Here is a 19,087-nt window from a genome sequence, read left to right as displayed (position 1 = left end):
TACACAAAATATGAACATGTTTTGGGTAAAATATGAAGGTTGGCTTTAAAAGCTTTTCGGTTTTGTTCGGTTATTTAAAACTACAAATATATCTATGATAAAAAGTAATAAACTTCGAGATCGGATTATAAGAATAGACTGATGTCAGAATATTTAAAGTCTTTTTCAATCTAGATTTTTCTTTAAGACATATGAATGTTAAAAAACTATATTGTTACTTAAGTTCAGGTTGCATTAAACGTTTAATAATCTTACTCAAAAGTGCATTTATTTCCCCGTATTTTATTCAAATATTTTTGATGTCTTTATCAATTCCCATTTAATTTCCGTTATTGCCCTGCCTAAGCTGCTTATTGGCATAGTAAATCTAAATCAACGAGACGTTTTCCCCCTCCATTTCCTTACACTTATTTTTCCGCTCATGTCTTTTGTTTCCCACCACACATACACACACATTGCCACTGACATCTTTGTCACCTGAACATCCTTCCGCTTCCTTCTACCTTCCTGTTGGATCCCCTATTCCTCTACAGATTACGCAGCACACATTCAGGGATCCGCTTTCTTGTAACCTTTAAGGGGAAAAAGAAAAACCTATCTCTATAGCTTTTTGTTTGTGCTGAAAATTGCTTCCCCTAAATTGGTCATGGCCCTGCGTCCTCCCCCTTCTCCTCTTTCCAAATGGTCGTCTGCTGTCTTAACGGAAATCTTCGCCTGGCAATTTTCACACCAAAAAGGAAAATACTTCCTACTACTTTAGACAATCCCAAATACCTTCATTATACGGAGCCAGGAATCGGAATCGGAATCGGAATCGGCGATGGAATCACAAACGCAATCGAGAAATGGCATCAAAATGCCCTCCAGAGCATAAGCGTCTTTTATTTTATTGTTTTGTCAACGCTTAAAAGAAATGTTTTTCCATTTAGCTGAACACTTATGAGTATTGTGCTCTGCGGATACGTTTTTGGGATTTAAAAAGGGAAAAAGAAGAGGAAAAACCGAAGGAAAATATGAGAGAAATGTGGCTGAGCTTATGTGCGAGTGTTTGTGCCATTGACGACGACGACTTTTCACACCACATCAAAAGGCGACGAGGCGAGTGCACTCAAGTGTATAAACAATGGCGTTAAGTGTTTAAGTGCACGGAAATATCAGAGCCATGGATTGGCCTCGAACTCCGAGTCCTAAACCCCCTCTCAGCTTTAATTTCATTTTATGGCATTAGCAATTTAAACAAAAAAAAAACTGAGAGGGCGAGGGAAAGGCAACGCAAATAGAAGCAGACACAAAGTTTAATTGCTGGCAACAGCTTGGAAATAGTTACAGATAGAGCGGGAGCCTCATAAAAAACCGCATTGGGAACCGACTCCTCCACTCTGCTCCTCTCACAAAAAAAAAAGAGGAAAAACCATGGACCAGGGAAAGATATATAGAGGAGCAGGGCAGATAGTCCAATAGAGACATTGGTGTATAATTTTATTGGCCCTCTGCGGATGCCAGATGGCGCTCAGAGCTTCCTTGCTGCTGCTCTCTCTATTCCCTGTATTTACAGGTGGCTTAGGGAGAGGAGCAGCAGTAGTCCTGCCTTCAGTTGGCTTAATTCAATGAAGCGGCTTTGGGCCAACATCAGCTGTGGCCAGCTTAAGTTTAACAGCTTAAGCCGAAGAGCAAGTAACTAGAGCCGGTCTCTGGCCTGATTAGCTTAATTAAGAGAACGTGTGAGCTGGCCAAGAGAATCCCCGTGGGAAGTCGACAGGTAATTAAAAAAGGATGCCAGTTGATGGATGGCCCAGTTGATCGATGAACACGTTCCACTTTTCTAATTCAAATTGTTAGACATGAAGCATTCCATAAAGTGAAAGATTGATGATTAATCACTATGGAGAAAAGTCACTGCAGAGTGATTGTTTCATTAACAAAGTGAGATTGTAATAAATGAAGTACATTGAATTGATTAAGAAGGAAGGAAAGTTCAGTATCTGAAGTATAAAGTAGTAGCCACTTCCATAGGACAATCCCTTCTAATCGCTTCATAAACATACAGAAACTAATGGCTAACTGAAAAAACATTAGCTTTAATGGCTTTCTTGGTCTGCTAACTTTCCGCGTTTTTAATTGGTTGGAAAATGCCAACGTAAGTAACAGTTAATTGCCTTTAAGCAGCCATACCGGAGCACATGTATCCCCAACCCCCCAATCCCCATCCCTAATCCCGTCCCCAATCCAAGCAAACACTCCTCCCACCCCCCTTAGCTCCACAAAGCAGTAAATAGTTTCGACGCTTATTTTACTTTGCCTTTTTGCTACCCATAATTAGATGCATGACTTGGCAGGGTCTTTTTATGTGCGGTTCGCTTGGTCCGTCTAAAAGTCCGTCCTCTATCCGTCCATCTATCCGTCCGTCTAGAGTTGCCATTGCCGTTGCCGGTGCCGGTGCCGATGCCGGTGCCGGTGCCGATGCCGGTGCCGTTGCCGGCTACTCAATTAGCCAGAAAAGACATTAAACTTTCGCCTGGGGCAGCTGCAGAAGTTCAAGACTCCAACGTCTCTCTCCGTGCCTAATGAAGTTAGTGCAGCATCAAAAAAAAATACATGGCTAGCACTAAAAAAAATAAAAACAAAATGCAAAAACATTTCGGAGCGCCACTTTTTAAAGCAGCTGCTAAAATTGAAAATCAACTTGAATTCCCTTCGCCACCTTTTCGCTGCTAAACGTCTGCCATAAATAAAACGCTGAACATTTTTTCCCGAAAACCAAAACAAAATTGCTTGGTTCTCGGGTGCAAAAGGGGGCGTGGCAGTGGTGGGTGTGAATATTGCTGGCTGCACTTGCCCGTGGCTTTTCCACAGTACGTGACTGGCTATCCCGTACGGCAGCTACACATACATATATAGTATATACCCAGCTGGAAAACCTTCCTGTTGCCGCTGCAACATATTTTGCGTATCAAATTTTGTGCAAAATACTCACAGCTCGATGAAATTCTATTGGGAAATATTTTTCAGCAGGGCTATGGAAAAGGGTATGCCCAAAAATGAAAGGAATGCCTGCTATCTGAAAGTGTCTGGTGCGCTCGAAGTATTTGAAGCATGTGGGAAAATGTTTAAGCCAACAAGAAAAACAAATTAATATCAAGGAATATATGTTATTGAGTTTTCAATTATAAATTTATTAAATCTTGTTCTCAATAAATCAAAATCCAATCGGATTAGCAAGTAGATCCTTCTGAGCCCTCCTAATGGCCTGTTTTTAATAATCCCCAATTTATCTAGAATCTCCTCTATCAAAAAGAGTATGCTTGGGTTACCTTATGACCCGAAAAACACTTGCCATCAATTTTTCAGCATCTCTCGCCCTTAATCCCTCGCTCTTGTGTGGATTTTGGGACTCGATCTAGGTGGCTAAATTGTCGGTGCTGTAAAGCGCTAAAGTGCATGGCGAACCATTAAAAATGAATTGCCGGGCATATTTTATAAACGAAAATAATTTTCAGGGGAATTTGTTGTTGAAATAACAACCAGAGGCGGCGGCAACTATTAATAACAAAGTGTGGAGAAGTGAAGACCCCGCGAACTCCCCTAATACAATCATATAAATTACACTGCCAGAGCAATCAATCAATGTCAAAGTCAGACTGAGTTGCGCTTATAGGCCCAGGGTCGTCCGAGATGGAGATGGTTGCTTTGGGGGGCTTTTGTCGGTTCGGTTCGGCGGGGTAGACTTAAGCTAAGCTGCCACGTACTTGGCCGCTCATCAATTTCAATAAGCCGACCTCGGAGGGAGCTGAAGGTCCGAGTATTCCGTACAACCACCGGACCACCAGCGAACCATTAGCACCTAGGTCCAAGTGGCAGCGGCATTTGTCAAAGTCCCCCAATACACCATCCCATTCTATGCCATCCCATCACAGGCCAGACCAGACCAGACATCCTCGCCTGTGTTTTGCATTTTAAATTGTGGCACAAATGAAATTGAAAATGGCTGCTAAATATGTGCAACAATGCGACAACATCGCTCAATTGCTAGCTCCTTTGTCTTGGATGTGTCTCCGTATCTGTATCTGTAGCTGTGCATAAGTATCTGTATCTGCGTGTGGTGTCAACAATGGCAGAACGCTTTGGGTGGCATTTCATTGACAGCAAGTCATAAATTTTACAAATGACAGCCGGCAAGTGGTGAATGACAGTAGGAAAAAGAGTAGAGGGAGGTGTTGGAAACCCATGCCAAGATCTACATAGGACAGTTTTTGCCATATGCAAATTTCGTTGACACATTGTTAGGATTGGGTTAGATGCTAGGGTCAAAGGATAGCCAAGAGGAACCCAAATGCGTTTGTGTGGAAACAAAAATATTGTCGTTGAAAGAATAAATGATTTTGACAGAGGTTCCAATGGTAGAAAAATAAACTATAACTTTAAAGCTGTTGCTTTACTTTCAATAAGTACTAGTAGTTAAATCTTAATAGTTCTTATCACGGACTCTGTCTTAGCCAAGTAACTTGTTTTAAAACTAATCAATTACAAAGTATTTTTACATCAAAAATAGGTATCAGGAGACTCTTTTATACTTTCATTTAAGAAGTGCTAGCCGTGGTAGTTGTGTGTATAATCAACCACATGGCATAGTACTTTACCTGAAACCCACTCAATCTTGTCAATCACTACCGGCTTAACCTTTCTTTCCTGACCACAATGAAAACCAATTCATGTTCACCTATAACCATAGGAACAATACATGAAGACTTTCCCTATACCTCATTCTTCCCGTCTCTATGATCTCTTTCTTAATCACTCTCAACTGCAGTTTTTGAGACTGCTGCCTCATCAATCAATCAATCACAATGAGGTCTTTTGAAGGCAAAAAGAAAGACAATCACTTCGGAGAACCTTTCCCCTTGGCCAAGCCATGCCACAACATACCGCTCTAATGACAGCCGGGCGGGCACTCACGATATCTGGAATCGGCTTAATCGGAGCCTTCCACTCCCAATTGAAATGTAGTTCGCCTTCATCCGAGGGACCACACCTATGGCTATTCCCTGGAACCGATGCAAACGATTTCATCCTATTGCAACCGCATTCGGAGACCACAAAATGCCGGCATAACGGCAACACCTGCCCATCAGTTGGGTCACATTGTCCATGTACGAGTTTGTGTGTGTGGAACGGAAGTGCATAGAAGAAGAGCTAATGGCGGCGGAGGAACACAGAGAGCAGATGAAGCAGGATCCGAGCAACATCAAGGGGTAAAAAGAAGAGGCAAGCAGGCACAAAATCGTCGGCGCCGCATTTTGGAGCAGCTGTGGATGCGGTTTATTCTCCACTGGGGCTGCAGCGGAAGTTTTAACAACCGCCGCACACTCACTAGCATGCAGAGAGAGAAAATTAGTGAACTAAAAACTAATAACAAGGTATTTGCCTTAAGTTTTGCAGGTAATCAATATATTTTTTAGACAAGTAAGTACTTGATTTCTTTATATTTTTCTATTTTAAACGTTTTTAACCAGATTATTTTTGGGCAATTACCATTAGCCAACTATTTCCCTCACTGCATCCGCTCGGGGGACACACACATATGGAAATTAAAATCAATTGCCGCTGGAGTGGGATCTAGAGGAATCTCCTAAAGACACACACGACGCTCCGCTGCCATCATTAGCTGCAATCGAAGTCGTAGTTTTGTGGCCGTGCATGTGTCATGCTGTTCTGCTTGGCATGAAAATCCCTGAAAAGACTGTGCCCGCCATGTGTCCTGGGCCTATCCGACCATGGATCTCCTTGACGTTTTTATAGCTGCTAACAATGTGTCAGGTTTTCCAGGAACTCCGCTTCTCCGTTCGGCTTAGCCCTGAACCGTTGCCATACGAGAATCTTTGGCCGCTGAAGCGGATAATTAGGCAAATGTTTTGCCTGGCATTTTGAATGAAATGCTGGATGAGTAAGCGGCCAAATATTCGTGGCAGAAATACGCTAGATCTCCGATAAAAGAGGGTTCAGACCGACATTTGATGTATGGGTATTATCTCAAATATTTCACGGAGATCGCTGGAGGAAGTTCGGAAAAAGGTTGCTTGGAATGCAGATGGTGGCATCTGTATATGAGACAAAAGAATGTTGTACCAGATACTGAGATACATTCGGTAGATACAAAACGTTTACAAATGCTGGCCACCAAATCGAAATAGAGATGACTTTATAAGAAAACTATTTGTGGAAGCCAAAAGAAAGTCAAAAGTTGCAAACTTTATAACCTTTAAATTTAGCTTAGAACTCCCTCGTTTTCCCCTGCGGATACTCATAAATTTTCCTAATCCCCAAGTTTAAGTCTCTTCAGCTGTTTTCATTCATTATAAATTGAGACTTCCCCGTTCATCTTTTTATAGCACCTCAAGGAGTACCTCGAACACTAGGAAAAATTGCATTTCCCCTAATCTGCCCCCTCCCCTTTTGTGCTCCACGATTTCATGCATATTTTTGGCATCCTCGGGTACCCTATTTTTATTATCGGAATGGGGGCCACACAAATTATGCGTAAATATGCATACCCCTAACCCCTCTGTGCCGCACATCTTGTTTATCGTTTTGCGAAAAGTCAATTTTTATAACGCACAGACCTGCGATGGGGGCCAGATAAACCGATCCGAACATATATATACATATATATATATAGAGATGTGTATATAAGAGTTGAAGAAAATGATTTGTGGCTGGCTGAAATTGGCGCAACATTTCGAGGCAGGAACCCCAATGGAGAAGGTGGGCAGGGAAAAGAATATGTAACAAATTTGTAATTTGAACGCCACAAATCATCATTTTGCATAATGATCAATTCATAAACGTCAAAACCTTGTTATTCCCAGTTGCCTGCGAAGTGAATTATGACCGCATTTTTTCGCTTTTCGTATTTTTTGACTATTTTTAAAGGGGGAGAGCTGTCGGTGCTGGGTGCCGGTCGCGATTGCGTAGCCTGGAAATGTATACCCAACGACAGCCACAGACACATAATACCCTGCTCGAAAAGCAAAACAAAAAAGACGGCCAAACTTCCTACAAAAACTAATTAAATAAATTGCATTAAATGCTCGACGAGCAGTTGGTGTAGGGCCAAAACAGATATCTGATTACCAGCCGGCGTGGAAAGTTGTTCGTTGGACTTTCAGCTAGTGTTAGGAAAGGTAAGGTACGAGTACATGGCAAATAAAACGAAGTGCACGAAATTATTACTACTTTTGTTATATGCGCAATAAATATTAGCATTAACTATTAGCAAATAATTAAGGGGAAAATATTAGACCTGAACGTAAAGGGGGATAACGCCTTAACATGTTGTAATTATAACAAATATATAAAAAAGGTAAAACATATTTAAAAGTTATTCACACATAATTGTAATACATAACTCTTAGTTAGCAAATGACTAAATTCGATTCTACATAATTTAGTTTTCCTAACATTTTCCACCTTATTAAAGCCCAGGGTACTTAAAGTTTCAAACTGCGTTTATTAAAAATTCCCTTTTAAATTATCTGCAAACATAATTCATCAAAAGACCGAAAAAGTAACGCAATCTAGAGAGCATTTGCCATAACTCCAACTGACAGATGGCTCCTTCTCGCTTCCTGTTGGCCCCTGTCCCTGCCCCTTTGCCTTTGCCCCTGCTTTTGCCCCTGCCCCTTCCATTGCCACTCCCCCTCCGCCCACTCGGGTACCTTCTTGGGCAGCCTGCAGCATATCAAATTAACACAGACACGACGTCGAGGACCCGGGACTGTTTGCTGCCCATTAACTGTAGCACTTTTGGGGCACGGCACCCCTTAGTTACTCCCCGTTAACCTAGCAGCTTCAATTTGTTGTTCAGGTTTTATACGTACACTGGGAGAAAAGGGGGGTAGTGATATATAAATTCTAAATACTACAGAAATGTCAGAAAGAGGAGTATTTTAATTCCTAATTATGTACCCTAACCACATCAATATTCACTATAAAAAGTCTAATATTTAGGGATCGATATAACTCCTACGATCAAGAATATTTCCCCACTGTCTTCCTGTGCATTTACGTGGCTTTTTAATGAGCATCGTGGCCGCATCGGGGAAACTTTGAGCCTGAATCTCCGACTCACTGTTGGTGACTCCAGTGATTCCGAGACCGAGAGTACCGCGTCCCGGCCAGGGCAAATTGCAGGTTCCCTGTCCCTTTTTCCTTCGAGCCCTGGCCACAAAGTGTTGCGTTGCACTCATATTTTGCCGTATGCACCTTAATTATATGGCCGCCGACAGAAATTCAAGTGAAAAACGTTTCTCCGATGATGAGAGGAGGAAAGCAGTGCGAAGGAATAGTTCAGGAAAATCAGAAGAAGAGGTAGCAATAGTGGTCGAAAGAGACCTAAGCCTATGCCGTGCCGCTGTTTAAGCCATGAAAATTTAATGCCAGCTTACGGGGAACAATGGCTCATGGCCTGGGTCCATGGAATGTAAGAGACGAGGAACTGAGAGGGAATTCGAGGAATTTTTAGGACCGCATTTCCGCTTAGGCTCTAAAAACGCCCGCCCGCACCAAGTATTAATTATGTACGCATAAAATATCTTTTGAGACCCTTTGAACCGCTCTAAAACCCTTTCGGGTGCGACATCAATGGGATGCAAATTAACTGTACAAACATAAATAACACTTAAAATTCCCCGAAAAAAGAATGGATCGTATATATATATATATATATATCAGCATCACAGAACTGAGCTCTCTCTTTCTTGTCATTTGTCAAAGCAATAAAAATTGTTGGGCTTCTGTTTGATAAGAGTTTTTTATCATCTTTGATGGGAAGGTTTTTAGCTCCTGCGTCCCTTCATTAATTCACTGGCACGCAGCAGCAGCAGCGGCCGTCCCTTTTTGAAATATTTCCTCATTACCCTAGATACTTTTCTGCTGGCTTTTCCGCATCCGTATCTCTGTGTTTTCCCTATCCGTATCTGTATCTCAACTTGTTGCTGCTGCAGTCGGTTGTAATTTTTTCCCACACGTCTCACGGAGTCTTTAATGAATTGGAATTGACAGTTTGTTGGCATTTTTATATATACAAAAGATATACATATATATTTATATATTTATGTCAGCTTTTGGTCTCGTTCTGTGTTTTCGAGTATGCTCATTTTGAATGTATCTGCAAGATGCATCATCAATTATTCAATAGACTGCACTGCAATGCAGTCAAACGAAAACTTTGCCCTCGCAGCACAGTTCCCCCGTCCCACGCCCCGCCGCTGGAAAAGTGATTAATTGGCGCTACGAATTTATGACGTTGTACGGCCGATAGCGAGTTGAATGTATGATAAAGCCCCAAATGGATGGGAGTTGGCCCTCCCCCAAGCGATTAAAACTTTTCGTCAGTCAGCCAGGCAACTAGTCCCAGTCAGGCAGGCGAACTTCAACTTCGTAAATACATTAAAAGTATCCGCATGTGTACGTGTTTGTTTGTTTGTTGTTTGTTGTTGTTTGTCCTGTCATTATGTTTATTGTTATGGTCTTCGTTTTGTGCAATAAATATTATATAAATCATGAAAATAATTTATAAAGCCATATTTACTCAATACAACTGGCCGAACGAACTCCTAACGAGGTTTCCATAGATATTTTCGGTTATTTGCGGTAATGGGAAACTTTGATATACGATCGTTAGAAGTTTGGGGGCATTATTATGGAGCCCTTCTGTGTACAGAGGGTGCTTCAAGAGGGTTCTTATTTTCTTTGTTATTTCTGAATATTAGCACTAATATTCCCTAGCAATATAACAATAATACTAATACTTTCTCCAAATTAACACTTCTTAAGGCTAAGTTAATGAACAGCTCTCCCTCCATTGTGGCTTCGGTTTTTAACAGACTTTAAGTACTTGCCACGGGCATTTTTCATGTTGTAATTTAACGCGTTTTTATGCCGCTCTGACCACACCCACAACAATAACAACGAAACCCTCTTCACTGCCTCGGACAATTTTCCCAGTTGGTCAGCGGTACCAAAAATCTTTCCTTACAGGCAATGAGGGTCCATTGTTATTATGATTATTTGTAATGTATGTGAGAGGGTGGGGTGGGGGGGGGAGAGAGAGGGAGCAAAAACAAAGAGTCGGGGGAAAGCTCAGTTCAATGCTTTTAGGTTCTACTCGGGGTGATTGTTTCCCTCTGGGGTCCCCGTTTTGCCACCGGGATTGTGTTAATCATGCTACATTGCAGCCGTTCCACAATAATCATAATAATCGAGAGTACAACAACAACAAACAACATCATTATTTCGGATATTTATGATATTTATGTAAGCTGTGGCAATGGGGATTTGGATGGGGATGGGCAGTGGATGTATATGTGCGCCTCGACTGTTGTTGTTGTTGCCATGGCTCTTGATAAAAATTTAATGTAGCATGTTAACAAGCGACCCGTTATGATTACCCCAAGCCCTGGCCCTGTCCCTGCCCCTGTCCCTGTCCCTGACACCGATACAATACCAATCCAATCCCGACAATATAGCCAAAACCAAGGGGAGGGGATGTTAAAAAAAAAAAAAGAAAAACTATTGTACAATACAACAATCCCGGCAATTCCAATACGAAAATTCTGCAGTCCAATTTACCATTTCGACGATGACGATGATGATGATGATGATGTCGGCTCCACAGACGACGACTCAACTTAACCCCTGGCGAGCGGGGGCGGAATGGGAACAGCGGCGGGGCAGAGTGGGTTAAGCAATCCCAAATCGAAATGTAGGTGCGCCACTCCCGAGCTCAAAATAAAGTTCGAACCTGAAGCTGAAGCTCAGACTGAGGCTGAGGCCATCGGTCGGCAGAGGAAATGAATAATCAATAATCACAATTGGAAATTTTCTATAAATTGGCAAATGCCGGCAACATAACAGTTTAATTTTTGTCTGCGGCAGACGATTGAAGGAAATGGGTTTATATTTCTATTTCTATTTCATTTTCAGGGCCACAGAGTGTGGGAAAACCACGGAAGGAGCTGGTGTTGGATTTGGGGCTAAGAGAATTATGTTTTTCCTTTGAAAAGTTCCCTTTGAAGCTGCTTTTGAAGCAGCAAATTGTATTAGTTTGGATTTTTGGCATCTTCGCAAAAGGCCTTTGACAACGTACGTCCTTATTGAGTTAGAAATAAATGTATTTTTGGAAAAGTAATCCGAAATACTTAATTAAAAAGTTAAAAAACCTTTAAAGAGTCTTTAAACTGGCATATATATTTTTTCTGAATTTTTAATCACGCACTCTGACTAGCTATTTCCGCCTGACAAACAATTTCCAGCAAATTTTTCTCGCCCAAAACTGCCATCGTAGAGCTGCAAGCCATCCATTATCTATTCTCATTCCCAAAAGCACTTAGCTTCTGTTGTTGCCAAGCTTTTGCAATTTTAAAGTATCCCCCCGCAACTCCCACTTTTCCACTGCAACACGTTTTTATCATTTAACTAGGTGGATGGAGTGGGGGGTTGTTGGTGGGTGGCAAGTGGGATGAATGCGGCGCAGACCCCGAAAATAAATCCCGTCCAGAGGAGCGGAGCACTCTCGCATCAACAGCGTGGGAATTAATATCAATGTCGTTGTCGTTGGTGGTGAGGGTGGAGCTGCTGCTGCTTTTCCTGCTTTTCCTACTGCTATCAGCTCTCAATTTTCCAGCACAGCCACCACGCCGTATGTGTAATGCCCATTTTTTTGTTGTTGCTCTCCTCCTATTTTTTTTTTGCCTTTTTTTTTGCTTTTTATCAATTAAAAGCCACTTCAAAAGCGGAAAGTGTCTGTGTGTGCCGTTGACACGCATACACAAAAAGCGGTAGAGACACCCAAATACCCCCCACACACACACATAAACACATTCTGCCAGATTCACACACAGATACTACGGGTATCCATAGTTCGCTTTGTTGTCAGTTGGCTTGGTTTGCTGGTTTTCTGTTTGTTAGCCGCCTTTGTTTTATCTCCTCCCCCCGCAACCTGCCTGCCAGCCTGCCTGCCATTCCACTTTAGTGAAATAAAATGGAAAATCATTAAATACTGATCATTTCCATATACGTATATATAGTCGTATATATGGCTTTGGTAGATAGTCTGAGTATATATCCCATTTTAGGTAGATGGATTTTTAAGTTAAAGAACATTTTATATATATTCATTCCAGGAAAGATATATATTATTTATAGTTCTCTAAACAAATTAATTAAACGTTTCATATTCTACTTTCTGCATGGAATTCTTTCAATAACTAACAAAAATCCATATAGCAGAATTTCCATCACTGCCAAACAAATCGGAGTTTCCACTTTGGTGGGGTCTTCCCCAAAAAAGTTTCCCAGGCCGCTTTCCTCAAAGCACACTCACGCACACACACATAGATAGAGCACACACATGGTTGGCGGCTTTTTCGCTTTGACATAATCAAAACCAAACCGAACCGAACCCAAACCCAAGCCACACCAAACCAAGCGAACAAATGACGCGACGATCCCCAAAAATACAAAAAAGAAAAAATACTCGAAAGCGGCAAAGAGCGGCGGTGGCGGCGTCCACTCAAAGCTAATGACCGACAAAGCGTTTTGTATTATTTTCAATTTCATTTTCACTATACACAAACTATTCCCCTGGCCCCCAAAAAACCCCTCCTCTGTGCCCATTCTCAACCCTTCCCCCTTGGTGACAACACTTTTCGCTTCGGCCTCGCCACGCTTCGCCTTGCCATGCATTAAATATTATTAAGATAAGGCGGGGGGTTCGCTTATCAATCAGACGTCAGAGGAACCGACCCTCATATATATAATTTGCAAAGAAGAAGAGCCAACACGGTTCTTCCATCAGAGTTATTGGAACAATCGGGCAGCCAAGTTTCCATTAATATTTGCTTAGAGCTTGTTTCCTTTTCCCCTTTCTACTTTTTGGGGAAAGAGTGTCGTGTTTGGAAGACAGTTTTCATAAATTATCATAATAGTTTGGTTAGGTGTTTCCTTACTCTACTGTTTAGTACAAAGTTTCTCCTAAATTACTTACTTTTATCTTTCTATATCTCTATTATACCAATAACATTGAAAATATGTTCGTAATTCAACTTTTAGTTTCCTCCAAGAGCAGCCTCTCTGCATTTTTTAACGACTTAGTTAAAGTTATGATCCTCTTATTTAAGCCTTAACTTTGCATTTAGGAAGTTATTTTAGAAGTTATGGCCAGGTTATGGCCACGGAGTGAACGGCAAGGGTCGTGGTATTTGCTCATTCAGACCAAGTGCGGCATAATTCCAAGAAGTGGCCCAAGAGCCAATTGCTAAATCAACACAAACAAAAGCCGATGACCAAAACAAAAACCTCAAAAGTCATTACATATATCTTGAGTGGCCAAATCCCCCACCACCACCTCCACCACCACCCCGGGGAGGCCTGCAGAAATGCAGAAGCTACGAGCTAACAGCTTTTTATCTTTTGGCACAAGGCGGCGCAGCATTGTTTTGGTTTTGGTTTTGGCTTGGTTTGGCAGCCACCTTTTCGCAAAAACCAGTCCATCGAGCTGGACCAAAAACCAAAGCGAAAAACCCATCCCATCCGATCCAATCCCAAACCGAACCGATCCAGCCATATAGGGTTGCTGGCATGTCGAAAGGCAGAGCGGCCACTTCCTGGCTAATATTACGAAAATTGCCTATACCAGGCTATTGCTCCCTGGCCCCTTCTGCTCCTCTGCAAGTTCTGCGGATCAGCCAAAAAGTGCCAAGTCAAAGTTGGTAGTTGCAGCTTGAGCTGGTCCTCCCCTACCCCTTTCCGGATCTTGAGGCCCAATGCGGTTCGAGCCACGTTGCTTTCGGCCTGTCATGAAGGCAATGCCGACGCGATTCGCCTGTTGCCTTCTACCGTAATTCACAACAACCACAACCATAATAATAACAGCAACGGCACGGCATCGAAGAAAAGCCAAGGCAAAAGTTGTGAAACCCGCACAGGGCACAGTGGGTAACTCATGAATTACTGACTGCTGAATAAGTAAGGTGACTAAGTGAGTTGGTTATAAATCAATACAAAAAATTAAAATTAGATATTCCTTTAAGTGTCTTTTATTTGATAATGTGTATGAAGCGTTTTTCTGGGAACTTCTTATTTACTAGCACAGTTTTGAACAGGGAAACGATATTAAGTTAAGGCATTTAACTAAAGAAGAAACTATTAGTTAGTTCTATCTATGTATATAAATGGTTTTCTTTAAGTACAGATAATGGTATTGGGAATAAACACTTTAATAAAGAATGAGTTTGTATTTCCGAATACAGAATCTTTACCACTGGGAATTACCATATCCCTTAATAACAACAATGTAAGACTGCAACAAAGTATGCCCCATCTACACTTTAGGTATAGTTTAAATGCATCTTTACAGCGTGTCTACTAAATCGTATATAATCTGCTTAAAATCTTCTGGAACTCCATAACTATTCAGTTTCAGTATCATATGTTGTCCCTAGCCGTAAGTAAGTACCACCGATAATCCCCATTCAAACACACATTTTCGAACCACTGTGGACGACGGCCTTTGGTGCCGCGCCTCAAAGCAAAAAGCGCATCTTTTGAACAGAGCGCAAAGCGCAGCTTGGCAGTCGCAGCATCTCGAGCGGTGTGTATCTCAAAGATACAAACAGAGTACGCTCGCTGGATCGCCGTTCCTCAGGCCGTCCGTCTTTCGGTCTTTCCGTCTTTCAGTCCGTCTGTCGATCGTCGTTTGGTCTCTAAAACCGCTTTTGTGTAGCCGCTGCCGAGATGTTTGGCATAGTTGGCCTGGCCGCGGAACTGGTTGGATGTGGATGTATCTTCGGAGTCGGAGTCGGAGTTGGAGTTGGGGATGGGAATGGGGAGCTTGCAACGACTCTGCCGCCGCCTGCCGCTCAGTTATTATTATTTTTGCTTGCGGCGGCGGCTCGACGACTTGCTGCCGCTGATGCCCGATGTTATTGTTGTTGTTTTATCAACGTGAGGGTTTTAAAAGGTTTTTGTGTATGAGTCGGCATCGGTCTCTTGGCCTCGCAGCAGCTGCTGCTTACTGCACAGGGAGAAAATATGACCTTAAATTGTAACTTTAATAGGGATAACACTCTGACATTTCTGGTATCTCGTGAAAATCAACTTACTAATCATTATTATGAGCTATTCCTTTTGGATTTATACCATATAGAAACCTTTGAATATGTTACCTTACATAAGGAATACATTTGTTTTCAAGATCAAAAGTACCACTTCAAGTTTAAGATAAATCCGCGTACTTTCTAAGTATTAATCATGGGATTATCGGACTAATCCAATTTTTCTGAGTGCACTCCATCAGCAACGGGCCAGCAACTCCACCTCCGTTGCGGCATCTACTTGCCTTCGGTTTTACCTGCAACAGGTAAGAAATGTTCGTACGTTGTTTTTAAACGGCGTCGGCATTTCAATTCGCTTTATTTTCATTTTTTGTGCCACTCTCTTCCCGTTTTTTGTTGTTGTGTAGTATTTTCGAGGCTGCTTTCTTTGAAGTTGCATACTTCGGTGTGCCTTTGGAGGTTTCCTTTGAATTCCCCCTGCATCTGCCAGCAATTAGTGTACGGCCCTTGTCGTCCTGCAAAGGGTTCAAAGTGTTGGCCTGGCATTTAATTGGCGCAGACCAATTGCCAGCTGAAGGAGAAGAAATCTCTCTCTCACTCACTCTTTCTCCCTCTCTGGGACTTCAAAACAACAAACAAACAAAAAAATAAAAATATAGAGGTGGTAGGAGGGGGACCCAGAATATTTCCAATGAATTTGTGGACAGAAGGAAAAAAAGCGAAGGAACATTGATTGATTGATGTTCCTTCAGCGATTCGGACATCAACGTCGCTCGTTTGGCAGAAAGGTCGTCCGATATTCCCTTTTCGAAGTCCAATTCCAATTCCGATTCCACTTCCAACCCGAAACCGGACCTCTTGTTTATTTACGCTCATGATATGCTACCCATGGCTAAGGAGGCGATCTCTGAGCAGGAGCCATTCTATTGATCATCGCGATCCCTTCTTCGATTCTTCAATCTCTTTCCAAAAAAAAAAAAGAAATTCTATTTATTTTCCATGGGTCGCTTTTCCTTTTGATCTGCTGCTGCTCGGCCGTTCGGCAGTTGTGTTTTTCCTCTTCAGCACCATGCCCGATTTTCCGTTCTATTTTCGTGTGTCGTGTTTCCCTGCCACTTCCATTCCCCTCAACCATTCCCTAACCATTTCCAAAGACCACAAGCAAATGGCTGTGTATCTTCTAGATAAAAATGCAGCCGGGGGATTGCCTACATTTTATTTTCAACTTTTAGTTGTTCGCCGTAATTATTGGAAAAGGATGTGGGAGAAGCCCTTGACTGAATGAATTCTGAATAGTAGAATAGTATACACGTGTGTGTGTGTGAGTGAGTGTACAATTGCTTGGGCGAAGGTAATATTTTAGATCTTCGCCCCAGATTGTTGCATGTTAATGGGAATGGCCTTCGCTGAGGGGCAGCAGGCAAATGAATAAAGAAAACATTCTGCATGGATTAATGGCTTTGGTTTTGGGTAAATACTTTTAGGGGATTATTTTAATTGCTAATGCAATTATAGGGATACCCCATAGATATCCAGATGTTAAAATAACCCCCTAATTAATAATCCACATTCAAGAGATTCCTTCAAAAGAACCCCTGACGCCTTTAGTCTTTCAATTTAATTTACTTGGCTATTGCCAACAAATTGTTTCCTTGAATGCTATCGCCCCTCACCTTGGCACTCCCCGAGAGCATTAACATCCATCTCTTGGCCATATCTGTTGGCAACTATCTGGAAATTCACTAAACAAGTTGAGGACGCTTGGCTTTCGCTTACCTGAGAATTGTTTGTAGCCGCCGAGAATTTTATGCTTCCACCATTTGACAATGTTGCCCGCCATCTCTGCTCGAATATATATATATTTCTATATATAAGTTGGTTGCTTGAGGATGCAGTTACTTGGCGGTGTCTTGGATTTTTCGGTGTTTTTATTTTCCGGGTGGTGTTGGTAGAGGTGGTGGTTGGGTTGGAAATTTACGAGTCCTGGGAGAAGAAGGAGGAGGAGACCTGCTGCAGCGGCAGCGGCAGCCCAAAATGTTTTACGGCCTTTGTGTGTGCGTTTTGTGCGCTCCCTGGCTGGCTATCCTTTTGTGTGTGTAAGGATCTAAGGACTGAGACTAATATACTCCAGGTAGAAGAAGGTAGAACCTCCACATCCACATCCACATCTAGTTCCAATACCAATTCCACACCGTGTTTATGCTCTGACGCTGGGCGACCTTAATTTGTATCTGGTATTATTTTCGACTGTGCGGGTGGCAAAGTTACCCGTCGTAGAGTCGTAAAACTTTTTACAGCTCTGATGTGCTGCATTTTAGTTTAATTTGCGCATATTGCGCTGCTTTATTTGATCTACGTGTGTGTATCTTGCAGATACTCGCAGTTGTACCTTTTCTGTGCCCGCTGCGCGCGTAATTTTAATTGTAAAACATTTTCGCCGACTCGATTTGTTTTTCGCCAGGCGTTTTTGTTGTTGATATTTTGCTTTTATTTTGCGACGACGTAAATAACTTGGCGTATAAACAACAAAAAACAACAACAACAAATGCAAAAACACGATTTATTTCCAAACGATTGCGACGACGATGGCGACGGCGGCGGCGACGTTGATTTTCGGGGGGTGGTGTACCGGTTGTTTTTATTATTGTTGCGGGGGCGGTTTTTCGCTTTTGGTTTTTCTTTTACTTTTCGTTTTTTACACTTGACTTTTTTCACCGGCTAGTAAATTAAAAACTTCACTGTGCGTATCTCGCAGATACATTTATTCATTAGATCAATTTCCCATTTCAATGATAACTTCACTGGGCCACAAAAAATCATTCAATTTGGCCAGCAGTTGTTTTGGAGGGCCAAACTACGCGTATCTTCCAGATACTTTCCGCCGTATCTCGGAGTCTCAGTTCACACGTCTATTCGAATTAACGGACGAAAACAATCTGAACACCCTGAGACATTCGAGAATAGCCGACACAGTGGTTGGGTGTTTTCGACCCGCGAGTGCCTCTCTTTCGGACTCTCTTTCGCAGTGCTCTGTCGTTTCTCTTTCGATTCGAAATTCGAAAATTATTATATGTGGATAACTGGATTTTTTCTCTCAGTGCTTTGCTTTGCCTATGGTTGCAAAGAGACAGCTGTGAACAGACAACAAAAACAACACAGTGTGTTCGATGTGGTTTTGTTTATTTAAGAGCATTTTCGAAGTGCGTTTCGCGCTCTTTGGGGCTGTGGCAGTGGAAGTCGAAGATGTAAACTAAGGGCATGATGGAACTTTCGAATGGTTTGTATCCTTGGTAATTAAACTATTCTTATTTTCTGTATAAAAGTTAAATAGGGTTTTTATTTTTTTTCAGTACTTAATACTATTATAATTTTTTGTTTAAAACCTATTAACACAAAAAATTCTGTTTTAATAATAATTTAAATTTTAACACAAAATATAATACGCAAATACGTGTGGCTTACTTAAAATATTCATTAATTTTTATAACTATTAAATTTTTACAACCTATTAATATTATTATTATTAAATAAAATAAATCATTATTATATTAAATAAGAGAGAATAGTAAGAAAACAAAATATGTGTCCCATTTCTACAATGTTTTTTGTCAAGTACGAATTAATGACTACAGAAAATTGTAATAAAAAAGATTACAACCTACAGAATTTATATGCTATGAAAATGCCAATTATTGGTATGCAATTCGAACAAGAACATAAAACATTAAAAATGCAATTTTCCCATCTCATGCAGAATGTTCTTAGATATGGCATACAAAAATAAAACACTTAACCGTGCAACATCTTCGATTGCAACATCTCGATTGCCACGCCTTGAACTCAGAGCTTTCTTTTTGCCTTACACCTTTCCAGTCCAGTTTTTTATTTCGAGCGATTGCTTCTCCGTCCACCAGCAATTTTTGATTATACACATGTTTGGATAATACCTGGTTTTAATTTGGCTCTATGCATAGCGG

At 41.5% G+C, this 19,087-nt stretch overlaps 1 protein-coding gene across 2 annotated transcripts in view; it reads right to left on the bottom strand.

Annotated features, from left to right (window-relative positions):
- The window catches only part of LOC108108515 (protein naked cuticle), a 43,486-nt gene extending 25,450 nt beyond the window's left edge, over positions 1–18,036 (bottom strand). For both annotated transcript variants that reach the window (XM_017216584.2, XM_017216585.1), the window contains exon 1: positions 16,887–18,036. In XM_017216584.2, the coding sequence (XP_017072073.1) occupies positions 16,887–16,950 (64 nt within the window). In that variant the 5' untranslated portion in view covers positions 16,951–18,036. The remainder of the gene's footprint in view (positions 1–16,886) is intronic.
- Positions 18,037–19,087: the final 1,051 nt, after the last annotated feature.

This window comes from Drosophila eugracilis, unplaced genomic scaffold, assembly GCF_018153835.1.
Source record: "Drosophila eugracilis isolate 14026-0451.02 unplaced genomic scaffold, ASM1815383v1 contig_2154, whole genome shotgun sequence".
Taxonomy (NCBI): domain Eukaryota; kingdom Metazoa; phylum Arthropoda; class Insecta; order Diptera; family Drosophilidae; genus Drosophila; species Drosophila eugracilis.
This window is presented reverse-complemented; position numbering and strand designations above follow the sequence as displayed.